Source organism: Dipodomys ordii, unplaced genomic scaffold (genome assembly GCF_000151885.1).
Source record: "Dipodomys ordii isolate 6190 unplaced genomic scaffold, Dord_2.0 Scaffold36, whole genome shotgun sequence".
Taxonomy (NCBI): domain Eukaryota; kingdom Metazoa; phylum Chordata; class Mammalia; order Rodentia; family Heteromyidae; genus Dipodomys; species Dipodomys ordii.
In genome coordinates, this window is record NW_012267252.1 from 15,685,338 (window position 1) to 15,710,709 (window position 25,372).

The window sequence follows — 25,372 nt, forward strand, 5'->3', positions numbered from 1 at the left end:
TAATATTAGATATATGATTTTTTTCAGTGTGTTATTATCCTTTAATATTCATAATTGGGATAGAAACTATTATTTCTTATAGATACTTCACAATGTAACTCTGTGACAAGTTTGTTCATTTAGTCATCCTTTCACCTATCATATGCAGTAGACTCTAGTTGATACTGCAGGTAGGACAAAGAACAATGTAACTTGATGTTTGCTCGAAGGATTGGAGACATACAACATGTACATCAAAACCTTTTTTTTAAAAAAAAAAAAAAGAGAAGATCGGGAGAGACAGTCCCAAAAGGTTAACACTGTGGTCAGGCATCTCAAAGACAGGAAGTAAATAAAAATAAGAAAAGGGGGAAAAAAGCCCACAAGGTCTAGGGATGTAACTCAGTGGTAGAGAATTTGCTTAGCTTGTTGCAAGGTTCCAGTTGGATCCACAGCACTACAAAGAAATATAGAAGAAAAAACAAACTGAATCTGTCATTCAGGAGCTTAAACAAGAGAAGTCAGAGACAACTTACCTGTTATTACTGCAAAAAAGAGAGACAAAAGAGGTATAAGTGAAAATGAAAAGGAGATAACTTCAAGGAACAAATTCATCAATGAGATGATTTGAGTTGTTAAGAGGCTTAAGATTAAAAAAGTAGAAGGCAGCCAGTGGTTCACACCTCCTAGCTACTCAAGAGGCTAAGATCTGAAGAACACAAATCAAAGCCAACCTGGGCAGGAAAGTCCATGGTATTCTTTGTTTTTGTTGTTGTTTTTGGGTCCAGTTGTGGGGCCTGAACTCTGGGCCTGGGCGCTGTCCATCAGCTCTTCAGCTCAAGGCTGGCGCTCTACCACTTGAGCCACAGCACCACTTCCGGCTTTTTTATTTTTGCTTATGTGGTGCTGAGGAATTGAACCCAGGACCTCATGCATGCAAGGCAAGCGCTGTACCACTGAGCCACCTTCCCAGCCCGTCCATGGTATTCTTATCTCTAATTAACCACCAGAAAACCAGAAGTGGCACTGTGGCTCAAGTTCAGCTTGCCTTGAGCTGAACTTCTGACAGACAGTGCCCAGGCCCAGAGTTCAAGCCCCAAGACAAAAAGAAAAAGAAAGAAAGAAAGAAAAGTAGAAGACAATGAGAAAGTTTTTCTAGACAGTAGAAAGATTATGAGTAAAGAGATCACAGTTTCTGGAACTGCTGGATACAGATTTTAAACAGTGAGCCTTTACATTAAATGAACCATGGATCTTGTGCAGAATAAAAGATGCATGAGCTGATGGGATAGACAGAAGTTTGGTGACCTTGGGTTGCTATTGTGGACTGCAGTCCACAGAGAGTACAATATGGCAGCCCTCATTCACATTTTGACCCACAGATATTTCTTTTGGTGAGCAAATATTTTAAGATGTACTGTCTTAAAAGAAGTCATGCACTTTCCAGCTAGTACCTACCACTGTTTACAGTCTCATTCTAAGTCATCTTACCTGTTATAGGCAGCCTACTGTAAGTGTACAAATGCAGAAGCTCACTTGGTTCAAATCCTAATGCCCCCTCTGGGTCTACAACATTAGGTGAGTTACTTAAACTCACTTAGCTTTAGCTTCATCACCTGTAAAATGAAAATAGCCACTACTTTATAGGGTAAGACTAAAACCATGTTTATTTTAATACTGACATATTGTAAGCACTTAATAAACATTGGCTATACATTACCTATCTGGGCCTCAGAGGAATTTGTGTTTTCCAACCCTACTTTGAAACTATTGGAAGTGTCCAAGACAGAAAGTAATATTTTTTAATCTTTTGAGTCTTTGAGTAATGGAATTTTCTTCCCTTAATTCTCATAGCTAGTTCAAGGACATCAGATAGTTTTGTTAACTATTCAACTTCTGAATGGAAGGTTTCCAGTGATGAGCCTATATATGATTTCTAAGCAAACCACTCACTCATCCTTGGAAAGGGCCAGTGAAGAAGGAACCCAGAGCTAGGTCTGTCCATTGGAGTATCCTAATCCTGCAGTGATTCATGTCATAGTGATTTTGTAAAACAGATCCTGCCTCCGATGGAAATCTCACTTTCACAATACATTATTATGGGTTTTAAGAACTTTAACCTTGAAAATACTTAAGATTCCAGAAGCTTTTCTAGTATAGTCTTTAATAGATAAAAAGAAGAGTTTAATACAAAATTCATTGCTCATCAAAATGAAATCTTGAAAATAAGCATATAATAGTTTTAAAAACATTAAAATGAATCAAATAAGTCTTTTATAAGAATGCTGTGTGCTTAATAAACAAAGACTGTTAATTATAACTGCCAATGATGTTCTCTGGCACAGTCTAATATCAGCTTTCTAATACATGTACAACAAATATGAAAAAGCCTAGAAGTAAATCAGAGTCCCAAATGCTGTGGGCAAATAAACCCAAGCCTTATCTCTTTCAAAGGCAGCCATGGAAAATACATGATAAATTGCATAGTTCAGTGAACATGTAATGTCATTGTGAAATGACTTTGATTCATGGTTATGTATTTATCACAAAACAACTGGCAAACCTCAGAGTATTCAAAATATTATCATTTGTGGGAGTCTGTTATTTCTGTTGTAAAATTCCAGTACTATAAAGTTTAATTTTTTAATTTAAAATTATGTATTGAAAGTGGTATTTGTCACATTCTTCAGAAATAATTTTATACAATATACTAAGTTATAAGCCAGTTTTTTAAAAATAGAATTATGATCTCCTTTTATATAGTGGGTTGTAAATGTTTTTCTACAATAACAATAGAAGTAATGAGAAAAATATTATAAAGTTTTACAGAATTAGCTTATTTGTGGGCATAATTTCCTACACTGTGGATATTTTACCTCACTCTCCTCATCCATTGCTGAACTTCTGAAGTTTAAAGAGGTACATAATTAGGACACCTATTTCACTGGAAATTTACAGTTGTTGGTTTTTGTTTTTTTTAATAATTTTTCTCTCAGCTGATGCTTTTGATCTTTAAACAGCAGTATTTGACATTTAAAACCTTTCCTGCTGGTTTTAAAAAACAGGAAGGTAGCCTGGCAACAAGACTGGCTAATGTACTACCAAATCATTTACTTTTTATAAATCTCCTAAGCCAAGAGATACTGTTTTTCAACATTATTTTCAACATCATAAAATTCTACTGTCTTAATCTTTGCAACCAATATTTTTGTAACATGAGTTTGAAGATTCAAAGTAGTATCAATTGTTTAATTGAGTGCTAACAAACAAAATGACTACAAAAATGACCAATTATTTGTTCAAAAGGGTGAGAGGATTTTATTTCTAACCTATCATTCAAACCTTGGATTAATTTTAGGTTCTCTTAGCATATTTTAACTAACTGATCTTTACAAATATTTTGCATTTATTAATAAATAACTTTTAGTTGTCTAGAAATATGGTTAGAGATGCTCATAGTATGTTCAATTAGTCTTGTAATATGACAAGCCAATCCTCTAAATACGTCTACCATTGGATAAAAATCTATGTACTTACCAGTTGTTTAAGGATACAGGTGGATCTGATGCAACAATGAGAAGTACAAGTTGTCATGTCCAAAACGAGCTTTACAACGTCGGTGCGGGGGGGGGGGGGGAGGGGGGAGGCTGGGAAGGGATGGGAAGGGTAAACAAAGGAGGAGGCTGCAATGCTTGGTAAGAAATGTACGCATTATTCTGCCCATGCAATTGTAACCCCTCTGTACAGTATGTTCACAAATAAAATAAAATTAAATTAAAAAAAGAAAAAAAAATCTATGTACTTATGCTGATTTTGACTTAACATTTTCAAAAACAAGTTTGATAAATATAAGCTTTAAAATATAAAATCATAGATCATAGAACTTGATACAGGGGATACCACAAGCCTCATCACATTTTCTGAAAACATTTTAATGCCCTTTGTGCCCATCACCATGACCACTTTCACCTTTGTATTGAAAACTCCCAAAATGTATCTATCTGTATGAGGATAATTTTAAAACATGAGATTTATGTTGCTATAAAGAAGAAATCCTTTATAACCACATAAAACCGTTGTCACCAGAAATTTCAGTCTAAGTTTTACATGAACGGGGACATATTTTATTTTTAATGCCTCATTAAACTTTCTGGAAATGACAATTTTCTAGAATTTTCTGGGTGAATGACTACATATGTCTATATCTCTTATGAAAAGTTCAAATATCAGTGGAGAAAACTGAATAAATCAAACAATTAAAAGTACAGCATTTTTCTTCTATTTAATTTTGCCTTTCTTCTATTTAATTTTGCTTTGATATATCAACCATGTCTCACCCGTAGTTCTGAATGACACAGCCTAAACTACCTTCTTAGGCTAAAATGATATCCTCACTGTATTAAAGGTCGTGTATTTAAACTCAAATTCTGTGTACATATTTGTGGGAAAATATGTGTGGGGAATGTAAGTGTGTGCACTTTGAATACCTAATCCATAGTAAGACTTTAATAAAACACTATTACTTTTCTTACTACATATTCATTTACTTTTTAAACTCTAAATATTTATGCAAGTGCATCTGTGGTTGTTATTTAAAATGCATTCTACTAAAGAACACTAAAGATATCATCAACCTAAACTCACTTATATGTCTCTTTGTAAAGTCAGTTATAGGAGTAAAGTCAAAGGATGGTCCTTAGGAGGAGGGAGAAAGACAAAACATGGAGATGTATGTCAAAGAGTACAAACTTAAGTTTAGTTGAATAAGTTCAGAGGTCTAATAAGTGACAGGAAGGCTACAGTTAATTATATTGTATTATACAGTGATATTATGCTAGGATGTAGACTTTTGGATACTTTTACCACAAAAAGAAAAAGGTAACTGTAAAAGTATGAATGTGTTCATTTATTAGACTGTGGTAACAACTTTAACATATATACGTATAGATGCATACATATATGTATATAATGCCATTATATATGCCATTATATATGTATACATATATATGCCATTATATATACATGTTTTATACTTTAAGCTTAAATAGCAAACATACATCAAAACAAAAAATTTAAACAGTGTGAACTGATATTGCAATCCTTTAAATAGATGAAGTCTAAGGGGTATGTCATTAGTGAGAAGAAATAATTTGAAATGGTAAACATAAAAGCTGTATAACTGTGGTTTTACAGGAAATAGTGTGTCCAAATGAAGGCTGCTTGCACTTCTCTACCTTGCCAGGAGTTAATGTTAAATGACACATAGTATTCCCCTACAGTTAGAATGTAGTTGAGCTGATTGAAGTATAAATGAAGTAAAAAATAAAATAGCAATACCATATCACCTATGCAAACTTACACTGGGTTTTCTTTTCCAGGGGGTGCCCAAACCAATAGCCATTGAACCATGTGCTGGAAACAGAGCTGCCGTTCTGACTGTGTTTCTTTGTCTACCACGAGGTTCATCTGGTGCCCCACCTCCTGGGCAGTCAGGTATGATGAATAAGGAGCCAACTGCACTAAACTAAACATATCTATCAATGTTTTTATTTTACGCACAATTGAATATATAGATGTTTACAGATAATACACACCTATATGTGTATTACTCTAATTTCTAGCAGGACAAGTAAGTTCTTGACTCTGGCTAGTTTTTATTTCCTGAGTATGTATATCATATATGAAGACAAATTATGGATATAATTTAAAAATTGCATAAAAATGTGGAGCCAACCTAGTGTACTTGTATATTTGAGTGTTCAGAATCTTAAGAAGATGTTAGCTTAATGCAACCATCTCACTATCAATAAGATATGTTCTTTATCGCAGTTCTAGACAGTTGAAGTTAATGGGCTATGAGCCTGCATTTTGATCCTCTTTTGCCTACCTAAAAGGCATGCTTTTGCCTTGATGGTAATTGTATGTATCCTTTTAGGGGGTTCTCTGACTGCCATGATATTGTCCACACTGTAAACATAACTAATATTTATTCAAATCACATGGCACCTTATTTTTCTCTTTTTGCGCATCTTATTTCATCTATTTACAATTTGTAGTTTTCTTTCTCCCAATTGTTTCTCCATCTAACTCTTAGTGGAACAGATGCTTTTTGAGGGCAAGGGTGATTCAAGTCTTTCTCTTCAAGTCCCTTAAGCATAAAAAAGTGCCAGATATATGACAGGTTCTCAGTAACAATTGATCATGAACTTGCTTCCTAACTTATTTTATCTTTTCTCAGTACCCTAGTCAGCTTTGATCTTGCCCCTCATGTTCTTGAGATTTGTTTATTCAGACACAGAAAATAGAAAATTTACTACTTCATGCTTTGTAAACCTAAGATACTCATGTAGCAGAACTGTTCCCACTTACAGGAACAGAAGGTTTATATGACCTTTAGACTCATCATGTGTAGTGCCTGGTTATGTTTTGTAATAGGAATTTCTACCCAAAATATATTTGTATATGTTAATTCAAAGAAGTAAACACTCTGTGTCTTCTTACATATTGAGTGAATGTCTTGTTCTCCCTTCAGCACCAGCATGGTAAATGGATGGAGAAAGTAGAATCGTTTGGCAATGGTCAGATGAGATAGATAACTTTAGGTACTGTGCCCAGCTAATGGAAGCATTGCTTTAAATCTGGGATGATGTCCAAAACAAACACTTCACTAATGAAAACAAGTCCATGTAATATATTCCAAGGTTCTTCTAGATCCTTGACAAGATGACTTACTGATGAAGAGAGAGTAAAGGCACCTGCCAATATTCTCTCCCTTTGACCTTTGAAATCCTTTATGATGAATTTGAAAAAACTGAGGAGCAGTGTGGACCACTGTCTCTGCTGTTTTTGTTTGTTTGTTTTATGGATAGATCATGAAATTTGTATCAACAGTGCTACTTGAGATGTGCATAGCACTGTAATATTTACAGTGTGTTCTATTTGATCTTCATGACAAGGCTGTGAAATAGGTAATACACAAACATTTTATTAATGAGAGGAATGGGGTTTAAAAAGTACAGTATTTAAAAAGTACAGTACCTCAAGGAATTATTGTAGTGAGGGATATTAGAATGTAGAGGTAAAAACAGGAATTTTTTTTCTGATGACCTGTAGCAGACATCTTACTTCTATATAGTTGACAGCCCATATCTTCAGTATTCAGATGAGTATCAAAGTCTACTTGGCTGATATCAGAAAGAAAATAACACTCAAGTAGCTTATGCTTTTTCTAGAGCCTAAACTGTGAGGGAATGACCATGAGTATCTGTGTGTAAAATTGAGGGCTCATGTTTTTTTCTTAATCTAATAATTTTTTTAGCTATTTTTGTAGGAATAAGAAAAATCTTTGATTCTGCTCCTTCAAACACAATATTATCTCTTATATGCATCTACTTTGAAATACATAAAAATATATGCTATATTAACAAATAGTAAGATATTAGATGGGCAGGTATGTTATGAATCAAAATGTTAGTGGTAGACCTAGATAGTGCAAATATTGCTGTCCATTACATAATTCTTTGAACATTGCTACATTATTTTATTTTTAAATAAGAAGATAATTAAAAGTTCTTTGCTACTAAAAGTCAGTGTTTGTCAAGAGAAACATTCTGCTGTTATCACCTATGTTTTCTCTGAACAATGCAAATACTGACATCCAGTATGCAAACTAAACTCGTCATCAAAATATTGTGTGTGCATATCAGTGAAAACTTAACATGCTGTCATCCAATATTTGACAGGAAACGGATTTCTGTAACCACTGCCATAATGGGTTTTGGAAGGGAAATATTGACATTAGGTATTTCATTGCTAAAGTTTGCCTTACCATATTTTAACAAAAACGCATATATACTTATTATATGTTATCACAGTTCCCTTAAAAAAAAGATATTCATAAATATTCTTTTTTTTTCCTTTTTTTTTTTTTTTGGTCGGTCATGGGGCTTGAACTCTGGGCCTGAGCACTGTCCCTCAGTTCTTCAGCTCAAGGCGAGTTCTCTACCACTTGAGCTACAGCACCACTTCCGGTTTTCTGGTGGTTTATTGGAGATAGGAGTCTCACAGTCTTTCCTGCCTGGGCTGGCTTTGAACCCGATCCTTAGATCTCAGCCTCTTGAGTAGCTAGGATTACAGGTGTGAGTCACCTAAATATTCTTTATGGTGCTGATGCTGCTGATGGATTGAAGAGGTGGAAAGTGTGACCTTGAGCAAGCACTTCTATCTATGTCAATAAATGTCTGATTGGACTAAAATTCATTAATTATTTCCCAGACTCTTTGGTGAAGAGTGGGAGATTAGGGTATTATAAAGGTGGGTTTTCTTACACAGACACTTGACTTCCCTCACTCACTGGGTGAAAGACTGAGCACTAGGAGTCTTCATATAATGCTCAGACAATTTATGTCTCCAGATATTAGAGGCACTTTTGGATTATATAATCACTGTTCATTATTAGGTTAAAAGCCTTCTTAAAATACTTTGTACAATCTCATTTTTCTAATAATGTATCTTTCTAAATAACAATGAACTCTTCACTGGCATAAATAGAAACATTTAGGAGAGAGATTTAGCCAGACCACCAATTAGCATGATTGTTTTAGTATTAATTCTCCAGTGAGACAGAACCAATAGGATCTACATAGATATATGACAGAGAATTTACTTAGAAATGTGGCTCATGTGATGGTGAGAGCTAAAGAGTTCTACAATAGGCCATCTAGATTGGCAAACTCTGGTTTTCTGGTAGTGTGACAAAGTCCAAGTCAAAATGCTACAGAGCCAGGAAGTCGATGGTACAACTCTCAGCCCAATCCCAAGACATAATCTGGAACTCACTGGTTTTAGAATCCAAAAGCTGGAGAGTTGTGATTCTGATATCCAAGAGGAGAACTGTGTATACCAACTCCAGAAGCTAGTAGATCCACTCACCTTTTCTTCTTTTGTTCTTTCTGGTCCTGGATACCACACTGAGGTTGAATCTTCCTCCTCAGTCTAGTCAGACTCACATTGTATTCTATCTGCATATTCTATCTGAACACAGCCTCACAGGCACACTCTGCAATAACTCTTCATAAGATCTCTAGGTATTCCTTGATCTAGTCAGGTCGACAACTAAAATCAACCATCACATTGTTTCTCTTTCAAAAACAGAATTTCAGCACTAATAAATGAGTTATTCAGCACACAGTTGTTCATTTCCCTATCTCTTTTCAGTGGGAGCTAGTGTATATATTTCATTTTAAAATGGCATTCTCAATGGATTTTATTCAGTTTCCACCAACTATTTTAGTAATATCTAATAAGTAACAGACATTGTCCTTTTAGTATCTAACTAAAAATGTGTGAATTTCATTTGCTGTAGCTCTCATCCTATCAGAGATCAAAAAGGAATCTGTGCAAACTCATCCCTTATATTACCAATGTACTCATCTTTTAATTGTTTAATGAATTTAAGTGAGCAGCTCTATTAGATGGCTTAGAAAACTGCCTCTGAATTATTCGGGTTTACTGTTACCCCTCTGCTCAGCAGACCTACCGTTTCCCTCTTGTGTTTCCTGTGAGCAGCCTGTGCTACTCACAGATTCTCTTGGGTTGATGTAAGATCTCCACTGTTGGCATATAATCCCTGTCTTCAAAGTTGTTGCAAAATTGATATTCTCATGAAAACAGGAAGTAACTCAGTTGCATAAAACAAAACAACCAAGCATATCTCCAATAACCGTGGACAGCACTATCCCAAGTCTTTTCAAGTAGAGCTCTCCAGAAGCACACATAGCAAATGATAATGATTGCTGTCACTTTGTGATGGAAGATTATGGGTTTTACAGTTTATTGATTCTTTCTAATGAGAAGCAGATTAACTTTTCTCACTGGATTAGAAAATCCAATGTCCATTGCTAAAAAGAAGCTCCATGCTTCAACTGAAAGTAAAAACATGCCATGACCTGGCCTCTTCTCTTATATGATTGATTCTAACAACACCAAAGAGAGTACTAGAAATGTAAGCTTTTCCTACTTTCTACTTTAGGTTTAGAAGTTTGGGCAATGATCTCAGATTTCTGAGATCATCTAGAAATATTGTAAATGTTTAAAAGGATAATCTGCTCAACAATATCATGAATAGATTTCCTATTTATAACAAATGACATAAAGAAGTTGGCTTAATTAAAAGGAAAGAGAATTAATAATTCTAGACATTGTATTAAGTGTTTTATATATCATAATTGCTTTGACCCTTAATGACTCAGTGAAGCAAGTTATTCCAACCAAATTTTACTTATCAGAAAGCTGGTTTTCTACAGAGGTTAAATAACTTATCCAGGGACAACTTCACTCACTACAGCTTGTGAGTAAGCTAGAATTTACACCCAGGACCATTGGATTCTCACCTAATATTTTATTATGTCCAGTATACAGACAGAGATATTCCAGATTATTGTCAGTCCTGAAAAGCCTTTAAATTCAGAGCCAATGAGGAAAGACCTAGAAGGACTTTGCTAAACATAGGACATAAGATGGCAAAGAGGATGGATTTTCTTTCCTGGGGATGTAACTGTGAGATAGAAGCCCAGTTTTGCTACTACTTATGTAACCACGAGCAAATCATTTAGTATCTGGGCAAGTCCTATTTTCTCCTGTATAAAATCAGGCTACATTTCTAGAATGTACTTTGCTCTAATCCCATTGTCTAGTTCTGCTAAAATTATGCTGTCACACCAGCTTCAGATAAGGATAACAAATGGCTCACTTACAAGTGATGCCTTACCTTTCTAACTCCCTAGGAAAAGTATATTTTCCTATGCATTCCTTGTGCGTGACCAAAAAATTGCATCACTCCTTAAATTTAAAAATATCTTAATAATCTTAAGTATAGTTGCCAGTCTTTTAGAATGTTTAAAAGGTGTAGATAGCTCATACTGTCCCTATCAATAGAGACACTATGATATTTGTCTATGAAAAAGATAAATCTCCAAATACCTATGAGAGACAGAATGTTCTCCATGATCCAAGGCACAGGCTCCATCCAGATCGACTGTTCTCAGATGAGGCCTTTCTCCTCTAAAGCCAGTATTTGAAACCAAATTTTCGTTTCCCAAATGTCTCTAGAGTTTCCGTACCTTCAGGTTCTTCTTTCTTCATAACTCTGCCACTATATCTTCACACTTATAGAAACACATCTCTCTAATCTTAGCACCTTTTTGTGAGAGGGAACTGGAGTGGGCAATAGAAATGATGAATTTTATCACAACTTCACTATCAAAATGTCAGGTATTAGTTTCTTTTACCCTCAAATTCAAGTGCTGCTTGCAATCAGTATGTGTGTATCATAAAGAAGACAAAAAAAAACTATGTATGATAAAGTGAAATACAAATTTAGGTAGAGTTCAGGAAGCCATAAAGATAATAAACATTACTCTGTCTCAAAAAATACCTTATATTGAAATGAATTTAAAAAGTGTTTGCTGCTGCCAGCACTGGACATATAGCAATGAAGAGAACCCACCCTTGTTGGTTCCTGCTTGTATGTACATAAACAGTATAAACAAGTAAATATGCAAATGAAGCCATAACTTCAGATTTGTAGTGCTACAAGCAAATAATTGAGGTAAGATGAGATGAAATAGATATACAATTGCTAAGCTTAATGTTATTCTACAGTGGTAAGAGTGATTGTCATAGTTGTTAACATATTCTTTCCTCAGTTCCCACTTGCCATTACATTGTTGGAGCGTTTGACTATTAGATACCCTACCTCACCTCCAAAGCGTCTAGAAACATTTTTCTTCTACTTTGGGTACCTATTTTTAGAATATATGGAAAGGCCATGGCTGCAGAGCCCTCTCCTCTATGCAATGCAGTCTTCTTGTCCCCTTACAGACAGGAATGTGTTCCCCAAAGCTACCCTTAGTCAGAAAGACCAAGACCAGAACATACCTGGCAGATTTAGGGTTTGATGAAAATCTTCTTCCCAGCTTACAAATAGTCACCTTCTTGCTTTCATTTTCACATTGTAGAAAGACAGAAAGGGCTCTAATACCTTATGAAAGTACTAATCCTATCATGAGGCCTCATCTTCTCTTAGTAAGCACTTCTCCTTAAAAGTCCCCTCCCCCACTACCATTAAATTTCAACATATAAATAGGAGCTCACCATATGAATCCGGTGGAGAATGGGAAAGGACACCAACATTCACTTCAATCCTTAAGAACTTCTTTCTTCATTTAAGAAGAATGGATGCATGGCATTAGAAGTAATCTATTTCTATCAAAAAGAAAAAGAAAAGACAAGACAAAGAAACATACAGAGTTAGAAATGGAAAGAGACACGACTAGGGTAAAGTTTATACTGAGTTGAGACTAGAACAATGGTTTCTGAATCCCTGTACTTTACAAGTCCTTCATATTTATATACCATGCTGAAAAATCTAACCAGAGAAATGTAATCTGCCTCTTAATAAGCAATACTCAATGACCACTGGCTAAAAGAGCTCATAAATGACAGAGGGAGCCCTCTTGACCAAAATGGAAGTTAGATAGTGTGAAGAAATATAGCTTTGTACCCCAAAACTGGGAAAATTCTGCTACTATAATAATATAATGTAGGTTGAGGCCCTAAGAATCTTTTGTTTCCACATAAATATTTTTCTAGGACCACCTCAGAGGGAAATTTTGGTAAAAATTCCTGCTTGAAGCTCAGGTTCTACCGTAGACTGCACAAGGTTGTCATAGTATATATCAAAATGTATTTTAGTGTGAATATTTACTCATTCTTAATGAAAGTCCCATTGAAGTAGCAAACACCAGCAATAGAAATGTAATTCTACAAAAAGTAAATGTTGACTATAATTATATTAACTCTTTAAAGCCAATGTGGTTTTTCTGGAAGGATTTTTAGGAAAAGAGTAAAATGACCCTCTGGAAAGTAAGTAATTTATCTCCATCTATTCACCTTATAATTTTCAAATGAGCATAGCCCATGCAAATTGAGCAGAATTCTTTAATTGATGGGCAGCATGTACTGGGCTGTCATGCCTGAAAAGCAGTGGCAAAACTTGGAGAGCGAGAGATCACTCTTGCTTAAGACATAAATTGGTCCACAGGACTCTGGGCAGGCAGTTTGAGGAGTCTCTGGGATCATCATTTAGGAGTCTTGGGGAATACATGCATTCTTGTCCCCTGAACCTGCTGCCTGATATAATTTGAATCAAAGCTCCTAAAAGTCTACATGCAGTGACCATACATTCAGTTCCATTTATCCAACAAGCCAGGCAAGGATCATCAAATCAATAACATGACTGTGCCATCTGCCTTCCCTTTGCTCACCATCATAATGAAAAATGACTCCTTAAGTGTTCTGAGAAGCAATTAGCTTTGAAGACAGAGCTGTAATGGAGAGAGGCTGAATTCCATTTGTATTCAAAACTTTACTGGTAAAATGGAAAGGAAGCTGTTGTCCATATTAATAGATATATAAAATGTATAAAGCGGGTAATTTGGTATTACTCTATTTATGCATAATATTATACAACTGCAAAAACACAGAGCTAGGAAGAGCAACGAAATGACATCTGGCTCTTCCAACCGCCTGCAGTCACAGCTGGTGACCCTGTCCGGAATCATCTTGGACAGACAGACTGTTTCTAAAGACTTCCTCCAAACACATGCTTATTACTTCCGGGACTAAATCATTCTGTTATTTAACAGTCTTCACTGCAATTTGATCCCATTTTCTTTTGTTCTCTTCCTTTTTCTCATTTCTCCAGAAATAGAGAACAGCTAATTGTGCTCCCTAAATAATCTACCAAGGCAGTTTCAAAATCACTTCCCAGTATTCACTTTAGGTTCAAAGCATGACTCTGGTCCTTCCCCCGGTGTCTTGAAGGTTGAAGGGCCTTTCATCTAGCCTGGTGATCTCTGACTCCCAGAGTACTTCTAGCTTCCCAATTATCATTGACTCAAGAAATATGGGAGCAGGGCACTGGTGGCTCACACCTGTAATCCTAACTACTCAGGAGGCTAAGATCTGAGGATTACAGTTCAAAGCCAGCCCCTGGCAGGAAAGTCTGTGAGATACCAATCTCCAATAAACCACTAGAAAACCAGAAGTGGCACTGTGGCTAAGTAGTAGAGGACTGGCCTTGAGCTGAAGAGCTCAGGGACAGTGCCCAGGCCCAGAGTTCAAGCCCCACAACTGACACACACACAAAAAAAGTGATAGAGCATTAGTCCTGAGCACAAAAGTTCAGGGACAACCTCAGGCCCTGGTGAGTTCAAGCTCCATGACTGAGAAAAGAAAAGGAAAGGAAAGGAAAGGAAAGAAAGGAAAAGGGAGGAAGGGGGAAGGAAGGAAGAAAGGAAGGAAGGAAGGAAGGAAGGAAGGAAGGAAGGAAGGAAGGAAGGAAGGAAGGAAGGAAGGAAGGAAGGAAATGGGAATAAAAGGGTTCTTAGAGGAAGTTCTATCCCTTTGTTTGACAAATAAGGAGTCTTCCCTTGGCTATCTGGAAACGTCATCCAAAAGCCGTGTGGCTTTTTTGTCAGTATGTGTTTCTTAGTGCCTAACCTCTCTTTTAAAACTAAACTATCCTGTCCTGCTGGCTACTTCTGCTGGCAGAACTTCTCAATCCCTTTCTGCCCTTTCACATTTTGTATTTATGCCTGCTGTTTTTCTTACCAAGAAGAGAGAGCAGTTTTTTTTTTAGTTTCTCTGATGTTCCAAGGTCATGTTTTAAGTTTATCCTATCATTTTAAACATCATTCTCTATGATAGGACCCTTTTGAGGTTATAGGTAAGTACAAGGATTTTAGGAAGATGTCTAATGCCTCGTGGTGCTGGATTCCAGCAGTGACTTCAAAACCAATTGTTATGAAGATATCATGCTTTTGTCCCTTTGTATGTACCAGTCCCTCTGCCTGGGATGGTTCCCACCAGCACCCTACACCCCTACTCTTTCTCACCAAGAGAATGCTCAGATTAAGCAGCACCTCTTTGAAGCTTGTCCCATCTCTATCCATCCTCAGTCCAAAACTTTAAGTTTTCATTTAGTACTATAAAATTATTATTACACTGTCTCGATCCCATTACAAGCAAGCTAAGGGAAATAATTTTGCCCTTATGATTCTATACTTCTCAGTAAATGCATTGTAGAATGTCAATATATTGCCCAGTTGCTTTTCCCCTTTTGCTTGCTCACCTATACCAACAAGTGACTAACTTCCCAGAGTCCACCTACATCTAATATGCTAGCTGCAAATTCAGACTTTCTACTATGCTCTATCATAACTTCATTATAGATTAATTCTAGGTACTTCTCAGGTTTAAAAATTTCAAAGCATTGATCTCTGGCCTCAAATTTGTTTAAAGTTACTCCTTACTACTAACTAGAGCTGTTGTTTCAGTCCCATCCTATTTTTCACACTTACTGTTTTGTAATAGGTGGTTTTCTTCCACCTGCTTATACTTACACATACATATATGTATTGTCTTATGGTTTGGCCATTCATAAGATCATTGAGCATTTGTAACACATTTTCTTCTTTTCTAAAAAATTAATATTTCATAGACTCTTCTGTTTTTCAGAGCTTCAAACAGGATCATTCCATTTCCTTGGTGTTCTAGGTGTCAGTCCAGACTCTATTTCTGCTGGCTTCTTCTGATTCTTGCTTTGCTATCTACTTTCTATTTTCTTTATTGAGGGATTTGAGATCACAGTTGTTCATCAAGACAGATTCTTCAAACATTTTGTAAGTCTCTATTTTAAAATAGAAAAATGACATATCTATATAGTCTCAAAAGTATATTCCAACAAAAGCAAAAAAATATGTTTCTACTGGAGAAACCAAATAGATTTTATCACAATCAAAGTTAATATGAGCAATACTAGAGCACAAGAAACCATGTATTGCTTCTCATGTTACACTAAGGGCAAAATATCTCCATGGTATTCTTGTTAAATGATTAACACCAAGACAAGAAACACCAGACAAATGTAAATTGAAGAACAATCCACAAAACAAAATGATTAGAACTGTTCATGCCTAAATCATGTAATATATAAATAAATACAGATTAGACGGTAATAACATATATGCAGGGGGTCCTGGATTAAGTCTTTGTCCAAGATAATACATTAATATGTAATACATTAATGATGCAACTGGTAACATTCATTGAAGTCTCTGATTACTCCCTAAAATTACTAATCAGTTACTAATCATGTAAAATGTATTTATTAGGGGAAGTTGGACAAGGCAAGCAAGAATTCTGTTCTTTTTGGTAACTTCTCTATGTCTAAAATTATCCCAAGGTAGGTCATATTCCAAAGGTTAACTATAGATTATAAGTTAAATTTATTCTTTTATAAATATCATACTTATATAGTTTGATGGTTCCTAGGTCAGCTCTCAAAAGCTTTCTTAATCTAGAATTTTTTAGTATATGTGTCTCTACTTGTTTACTAGTTCCACTGTATTCTGGAACAAACAATATTCTATAGCTCTGCTCCAATGTGGGGGGCAAGGGATGTGTCCCTATTTTAAGCTAAATATGTGAAATTCCAGCAGGTTGATTTACTCAAGATTTTAGAGCAAGCAAGTTGCATTGTTCACTTTAAAGCAGGTCTCCATGACCCCACATGCTAAGCTGCCCTGTTGAAATGTCTCAGACTTATGATACTAAAAATGAACAAACCCCCTCTCTCTCTCTCTCTCTCTCGCTCTCTCTCTCTCTCTCTATATATATATGTATTTGTAAGTCTCTATTTTAAAATAGAAAAATAACATATCTATATAGTCTCAAAAGTATGTTCCAACATGTATTTATTACAAAGGCAAAAAAATATGTTTCTACTGGAGAAACCAAATAGATTTTATCACAATCAAAAAATGTATGTATGTATGTGTATATGTATGTATGTGTATATATGTATGTATGTATATATGTATGCATGTGTATATGTATGTATGTATGTGTGTGTGTGTGTATATATATATATATATATATACACACCCCTGTGCTGTTCCCTTAATTATTTTATTCATGAGAATGTCTTGTTCTGAACATAGTGAATTTTATATAATTTTTGGATTTTGTCTATAATTCTATCTTCCATCTTTTAAATTGCATTTGATAGATAAATCAGAAGGCATAAAACTAATCCAACATTAGGAGCAGAGTTCATGAATCTAAAGGATGAAATATATTTACTGAATTATATTATGCTTTCCACATATTACCATATTCTTGTGCATTTCTTAAATGTCTTAAATTATTAAGGAATTCAAAATGATGGTATGAGACAAAAACAAAAAGTATCCATACATTATGTGGACATGCACATAATAACAATGAACAGTTAGTTGTAAAGATGGGGGTTTCTTCCTCTCTCTCTGTCTTTTTTTTTGGGGGGGGTCAGTTGTGCAGCTTGAACTCAGGGCCTGGGCACTGTCCCTGAGCTTTGTGCTCAAAGCTAGTGATCTACCAGTTTGAGCCACAGCTCCACTTCCAGTTTATGAGTGGTCAATTGGAGATAAGAATCTCATGGGGACTGTTCTTTCTGGGCTGACTTGGAACTGTGATCCTCAGATCTCAGCTTCCTGAGTAGCTAGGATTACAGGTGTGAGCCGCCAGCACCTACCTGGCTTAAGGAGTGGGGTTTCCAATGCAAAGATTTTTCTGTCACAACTTTTTTGTTCAGCATAGATAATATGTTCAAGTGATCTATATCCAGATGAACAAACATATACACAGAATAAACCAAAACCAAAATAACAACATAATTGACTACGTATTTGCTGTGAGTCAGTCACTCATACTATTGTTTTATATTTTCTCATTTAATCTTACAGTGATAATCCTGTAAGATAAATATTATCCTCCCTATTTTATAAGCCAAGAAAATTATAGATTTCACAGTGGAAAGAATCAAAATTTGGCCTTTTTTTCCCTCTAAAGTTTATGCCTTTAATCTGGTACTCTAATGTTTTCCTGAACATGAACTATTAAACACAGCATAGAACATAGAAAAAGAAAAAAGACATGTTCAGGAAATATGTTCACATTTAATCTGTTCTGTTTCATGGTTTTAAAAAATCAAAGCAAAGGGAAACTACAAGAGATTTTAAAGAGCAATTCAGAGATCAAGCATGATTTTCTCTTTTGTCCCTGAGCTCTTCAGACTCAAACCCAAGGTTTCAAGACTGCTGGTGTGCGTCAGCCACTGTCCGGTAATTGGTAAATTTGCATCATGTGTGTTGCCAGCAGCTTAAAGCACAGATGTCAGTTTTAGTAAGAATTTTAGCCTTGCTGAGACTAATTGGTCCAATCGATAAAATGCTAATAAGAAAATAAATCCAAATCTTTACCTGAATAACCGTGAATTTTAAACACTAAGATTAATGTAACTGTGTTCCTGAAATCCCTATCATTTACCAGGGTAAATATAAATATATAATTTTATTTAAAAATGTATTTACCTTTAAAACATTTTATAAAAATATTGAGCTGGTAGTGTAAGAATTGCCAGAAATTTTAAATGAAAATTGTAGCTAGAACATAACATTTCATTCAATTGTTACATATGCTTAAAACAACAAACTTCCATGTGTCACTTCTTGGCTTTCATGTCATTATTTGATAACACATCTAGAATTCCAATTAGCTGCTTGATCATTAACTTCTCCTTCACATCACATAGTCAAAGGAAGCTCCCGTATATTTCTAGTATCTTCAGTCAGAAGAGATTAGTGGACTTAGGTCAAAGCCTCCTTACTGCAAGGAGCGGCTTACAAGGCCACATAAGGCTCCTGAGATGCGTCTTTCATAGTGAACTGTCCTCTTTCCTTTCTTCCATTCACAATATCATTAGCATAACAAGATCAGACATAGAGAGTCCATCTCCTTCTGTCCACTGTCCTGAACAACTTCCATCCCATATTTTTAACATCTCTACAGATTGAGACAACACAGATTCTCATAGTAATAACTTCCAAATCTTAATTTCCTTTTAGTATTTGGAATGCAGCCACTGTGTGATTGATTTTATGCAAACATACTGGAGCTTTTTTTACATTGTAGTGGTTGAAGCCCCCTCCAAGGCTGCTATGTAGGAAGGTTAAATACACATGAATGATAATGTCTTTGTATTTTAGAAATGGACAGGACTCTGTGACTTGAAACTCATTCTGCCTCCTGCCATTTTCCTTTCTCCATCTTCCTCACCCAAACTCCTACATTAGTGTTGATTATCACTGCTTTCATAAATTAAATAGAGGAAACTCCCTAGCCCACTCAGAATGACTTCAGCATCTAATTCTGTTACCGCTCTGCTGCTAAGGTCACTAGTGACATCTATACCTCTTAATGTGAGCAATTTGGAGAACTCTTGTTTCCCTAATCTACTCATTACACTGGCAGTTATTTATTTTTCTGCCTAACTAACCTCTGAGCAATCTGAAGTTACAAACTTGTTTTATCATAATACCTTCTATGTCCAGCACAGTACACTACCACAGGACCTCAACTTTACACATACAGGGACACATGCCCTGAAGAAGGCATGAAATCATCCAAAGCTATACAATGGATCATTGACAGAAGTAGCACCTTACCCCAGATTACCTAACTCCCAGGCAAATTGGATTCATATTTTTTATATGACTCAAAATATGTTTGGCTTCCTTAATATCACTTTGAAAGACCACGGTGTATTCTTTTGAATATATATGGTAGCAAATATGTATTCCTTTGATTGGTGGCTTCACTTTTAGATCATCCTAAAGTCTCTAAGGTCTGTCCTTGGACCATCTTTCTCCAAGACCTGCAAAGCCCTCACTCCACAACAAACAGAATGTTCCCTGCTACTGACACAGTTTGTGATCTCTCTGCAGGAGTGCCTGTCCCCTTCACTGCCTCTAAGTTAATCCCCTGTCCTTCCCACCTCAGTTCATATTCTTTACTAAGTAAATCCCCAGTCCTTCCCAACTCAGTTCACCTTCTTTCCTAAACAAGGAAAGAAGCTATTTACTAAGTAGCTAAATAAATATTTAGATACTGAGTGTCACAGCCTGTAAAGCATTGCCAAATGTGTGAAGGACTATATGGAAAGCCTATCCTGCCTAGCTTTTTAGCATAAAGAACCGAAGTTCCAGAATATGGTCACTACCAGCTAACGTAATTTGCACAAAAATACTCAGATAGATTTGACCCCGTTTACATCTATAGTTTTTCATTTCAAACTACTGCCATCGACAGGTGTGCATGTGAATACACCTATACACACGTGGGTGCCGAGGGATGGGAGGGTGGGAGCAGACAGGACGACCAGGACATTTCTTCTGAAAGAGGAGGCTGTATTTTTCATTTCCTGTTCCCTTACTCCATCTCCTACCACCAAACATCTGCCAATTCTTCTCTCTGGAGTTCACAGTATTTAAGTTTTATTGGTTGGTTTTCTGATTATAAAATTAATGTTTTTTCCCTTTTTAAAAATTTGGAAAAGGAAAATACAAGTCTACAACCCATCTAGACAACCAGTAAGAATACATTTTTTTCAGGACTTCAGACAGATTTTTATTTTTTCACATAAATGGCATCATTTTTTAAATGAAGTCCTATATTCTGCTCTTTCACTGGATGTTATTTAATGAGCATTTCTCTGTGTCATTAAAAATTCTTTAGGAACATAATTTTAATGACTAGAAAATATTGTATCTTATGGTTGTGTCATAAACTTAATAATTACTTTTCTCTTTAGTATTTATATTGTTCCCAGACCTTTTTAATGTTGTAAATAATACTGTGATAAGGATTCCTATGTAAAATTTTTATCTGCATCTCTTGAGTATTTCCTTAGGTTACATTACTCTCCTTAACTATAAGATATGAGTCATTTTAGGTTTTCAATACCTATTGCTAAATTGCTTTTTCAGGAAGATTTTACCAGTTTGTTCAGACATCTGAGACATTTTGAATGTCATGAAAGCACTGTAATAAATTATGACCACATCCCATCTTAATGAGAATGCCCATGGGACATTGGGAGACAGTCAGATTCTGCAATCAAGGGGCTGATCGCAGTTGACTAGTTACAGGCCCCTGCATTTAGCAAACCAGAAGCTCAGCAGAGGCCTTGTTGAGGAAGAGGACAGCAAAAGTCATCTGAAGATAAGGCAAGACCATTCTTTAGCTCACAAAGTACTAGAAGGAAAGTTTACCAATAAATATATATTAAGTGCTTTTGAAATACGTAGTTCATTTATTTTACACATGCCTGCATTCTAAAAGTATATGCAGTGAGTACTAGTTATTTGAGACTCAACTTTCTCCTAAATCATTCCCCTAAGGCCCCAGCCACAGAGCTGAATAACCAGATTCTAAAGCAGAGATTATTACCCCGTGTTCTCTGTGACCTAACCAATCCATCTCGACTTGATTACTGATAATATCATGGATATCTTTGTACATGAGTTAAGCTTTTATGAAAGGCAGTAAAATATTTAAATGCATAAGAGCATAGACTCTGGAGCCAGACTGTCTGAAGTTAAATTCCTAGCTCTACCATTTAATAGCTGTGTGATTTTAGGCAGGTTACTTAATCTATCTGTACCTTTGTTTTCTCATTCTTATATTCAGGATAATAATAGTACTTCACTTCAAACTTGTCATGAAGCGTGAATGACTTGATACATGTACTTAGGGATAGTATCAGACCCATAGCAATTGCTAAATGAGTTATTATTATTATTTCAAATCAGAGGACCTAACCTCAGTTAATAAAAAGTACTTTAAAGCAACCACTTGAACTCTGCAGATAAAAGAAGAACTTCTTTACCTAGATTCCCAAGAAAATATTTTAGCTCTATTCTGGAAAACAGTTCCTTGTCACAACTGTTTAGTGAACTTTTGAATCTCAAATATTTGAAAGCAGTATCTTATACTGAAGACAAAGACCATTGACTTTAGCATCCCATCTAAAACTTTTCTCTCTACATAAACGGAAATTATATACTTTATATACTTTGTTACTAGATATTTCAAAAAAAACTATCCCTACATCCCATCTGAGGTAAAGAATTTATATAATATATGTACATATATGCACATGACTTCTGCCAATGAACCATTTGAAATCTAATTATACTACATGATGCTAATGAACGAGTCAACTAAACGAACAGCATCCCAGTAAAAGAGTTCAAAGATTCAGGAATTGCTTGTCCAGCAGAAATTGGGTCATGGATTTGAGAGTCTATAAACTAGGCCATCACGGATAATTGAAAGTCATAATCTTCTAAAGGGCTTTAATTGAATATTTGGAAATCTGTATGAAAATAAACTGAGTCAAGTAAATCAGAATAAATACAGCTAAATGAAATAGTATAAATCTTCAAAAGAAGAATCCTAATTAAAAAGATATATTGCACTTTAGGCTTTGTCATTCTGGTTGTTTTCAATATTGTGCCACCGGGAAAATACAACTGTTTCTAATCAAATAATTGAAACTCATGCCAGGGATTAAGTATGGAATCTACCATTTTTCTCTTGCTACTTGTTTTGGGTAAAAAGCAGTGCAAATTCTTCAGACATCAACCAGATTTATCATCCTGTGCTTTTTGATGACATACATCTGTTTATCTAAGCAGCTATTAAAGACTTATTGAGTTACAGAGCTATGAGGAAAATTGGGTTATCATCTATGGTTAAATCCAATTCTTGCATCTGCCATCTTTTCAGCTTATGTGGTATATTCTGAAATTATCCTAACTTGCAGACCTGCAGTCAGAAAAAGGCTTCACAGCCTTTTTATGTTGTTTCTAGAGAATTTCTAATGCATGAGCAATTTGTGGTTCAGGAAAATGTTGACAGAGAGATGTCAGTGCTTTCTCTTGTTAAAAGTTCAAAAGCCTAATAGGGACTGTGCCAGCTTAAAAGTCATATTTGAAAGTGGGCACTGTTCAATTCCAAGGTTTGTATTTAGACAAGCCTATTCAATGAAAAATTCAACTCTAGGGTCACAAAGGTAGAATTGTGTTAATCTGAAGATAAAGATAAATTAATATCAAGTCAAAATTCTAACAGACGGGGGAAAAAAGTGAGAGCTCATCACAAATGGTATTAAATAAATACCAGTAGGTAAACTGATAAGACACAAAGGAGCCAATCTTGCTAGGGAATGACTAGGTAGGAGTTCAGCGCTTATCTTATAAGTCAAGCAGCTTAAGCAATGCTAAAAGCCATGTTTTTGAGCCAACTGAAGAGGCAGTGGACTATGGGGAGAGAACTAATTGAAATAAAGTGAATATTTGCAGTTTCCTGGAGATGATGTTGTATTTTGACCGTAGGAGTCCCAGAAAAAGAGCAACTGTAAATCAGGCAGCTGCTTCAGTTTGCCAGTTTTTCTAGCATTTGTCAGAGAAATAATAAAGGAACTGTGAGTAAAACATTTCCTTGATTTGTTTATGTAAATCAGCCCACAATTCTGGGAAGCTTAGATTTTCTGGGAACCTTTAAAGATTACAACATCTCTATTCTTCCTTAAATTCTAGCCATGAGCACTATTTGTTTTGCCATTTATGAAGATTGTTCAGATCATATTTCACTTGCCTTTCATTGTTTTCACCCTACTAAGATAAATACCCTGAAATGTAAGATAGTAGCCATGCCACAGCTGAGCATAATCAATTGAGACCTCATGGCCAGATATGGCTGCCTTTAGAAAGAAACTCCGTTATCTGTACCTGTTTGCTTGACTGTGACCTTCATAGAGCTCCTGTGTACATGCTCATGGAGAGGCTAATTTTGTTAGTTATTGGCAGTGAGAGCAAGTATTGCCATAGTAAAGATAATCAGGATGGAGGACAGCCTATACCCCCAAAGTATTATATATGCAATGGGAGAGTCTTCTGGAAATATTCCATATCCTATTCAGATTTACCCAATAGGTGAATTTGGTGAATCTGAGTCAAATTCAAAAATATACAAGCTCTTACTTTAAAGTAAAATGTCATACTTGTAATAATTTTAGAGCTGTGTCTTTTCTCTCTTTATAATCCTAGTCAATCCATGAAATACTTCTCCTAACTTCTTCAGGGCTACAATTCTGTATTAATTTATTTGGTTCGAACTTTATTAACATAATAGTAGATATTGTTTATTTAGACTCCTGTCTTAAGTTATTTTCTGGCTGGGAAAAGAGAGGGTTAAGCCTTTGTGCCTTAAGAAGACATTCTGTTTTTCCAAAACTTTGACCTGTTATCTATCTTATTATTTATTAGCTAAACATTTCATTTTTAATCAAAATGTTAGAGGAAAATTTAGTCATGTATTTGAAGGCCAGCTATAGAACACCTATTGACAGTTTCCCAATATTTTATTTAATGACTATTTCACTGTTCAGGTGGGAGCAATTATATTGATATTTCCCTAAGGAAGCAGATACTCCAAGGGGATGAAGTGGGGTCAAGGGGTAAGGGGTAGACAAATGAAGAGGAGAAGAGGGGGGAAATGCAGACAATAATACAACATATATCCTATAAAATTAAGAAGGGTGAAGCAAGGAGTGGGTAGGAAGGGATGGATGAGAATGTTAGAAGGAGCCGTGGCATTCAAGAAATATTGTATTCATAAACTGAGATGTTAATTGGAAATGCATAAAAATGAACAAAAAAATTTATTGATCAGTCAATGTTGTTAACTGTGATGCAAATAGCTAGCATGGCTGATTATAGGTGCTAGAGACACCCTAGACATTGCTATAGGTAGTAATTGTGAGTATCAAAATGTCAGGCAGATGTGGCCCCATGGTTACAGGAGGATAGAGGAAGACTCCCACAGCTTCCCAGTTGCCAAGCAAAATGGCAGGTCCTTGAGATTCATGCAGGAAAAGCATTTTAGGGTATCTCACAAGAAGGAGAATCTCATAAGGTAAAAGTCGTAGGAAGGATTTATTTTCATATAATAGGATTATAGTAGGGACAAATTTTGTAGAAAAAGTTTCCTGCTCCTTTTGTAGAAAATAAGAGTTAAAACCTCTAGATGGTCTCTGTTTTCTGTTTGTTTGTGTACTTATTTATGAGGTAGGAGAATACACATGGTCAAGTCCTCTAGCAGCCCCCAACTATTAGATTATAGTTCTAGGTGTCCAAAATAGGTGCTATTTATTATTCTAAAATGTGGAGATTTCGGGGGGGGGGCTCCTTGAAACAAAAAGCACAATAGGTTGTTTTAAAGAATTCATTTTCTCAGATATGCTTCTCGCTTTTCTGTCTCTACCCATTTACAGAGTTAATGGGGTTTTGCTATTTCAAAGGAGGAGGCCGATTTAGGTATGCATTTTTTAGGTCTCCTAGTCTTTGTAACTTATTCTCGGAGAGGTATAATGGGAGGAAAGTTCAAC

The 25,372-nt window shown here is 35.6% G+C and overlaps 1 protein-coding gene across 1 annotated transcript in view; it reads left to right on the top strand.

The window, feature by feature from the left end:
* The window catches only part of Atrnl1 (attractin-like 1), a 487,887-nt gene that overhangs the window by 394,780 nt on the left and 67,735 nt on the right, over window positions 1–25,372 (top strand). The window contains exon 28 of the mRNA XM_013017612.1: window positions 5,358–5,472. Within this exon, the coding sequence (XP_012873066.1) occupies window positions 5,358–5,472 (115 nt within the window). The remainder of the gene's footprint in view (window positions 1–5,357; window positions 5,473–25,372) is intronic.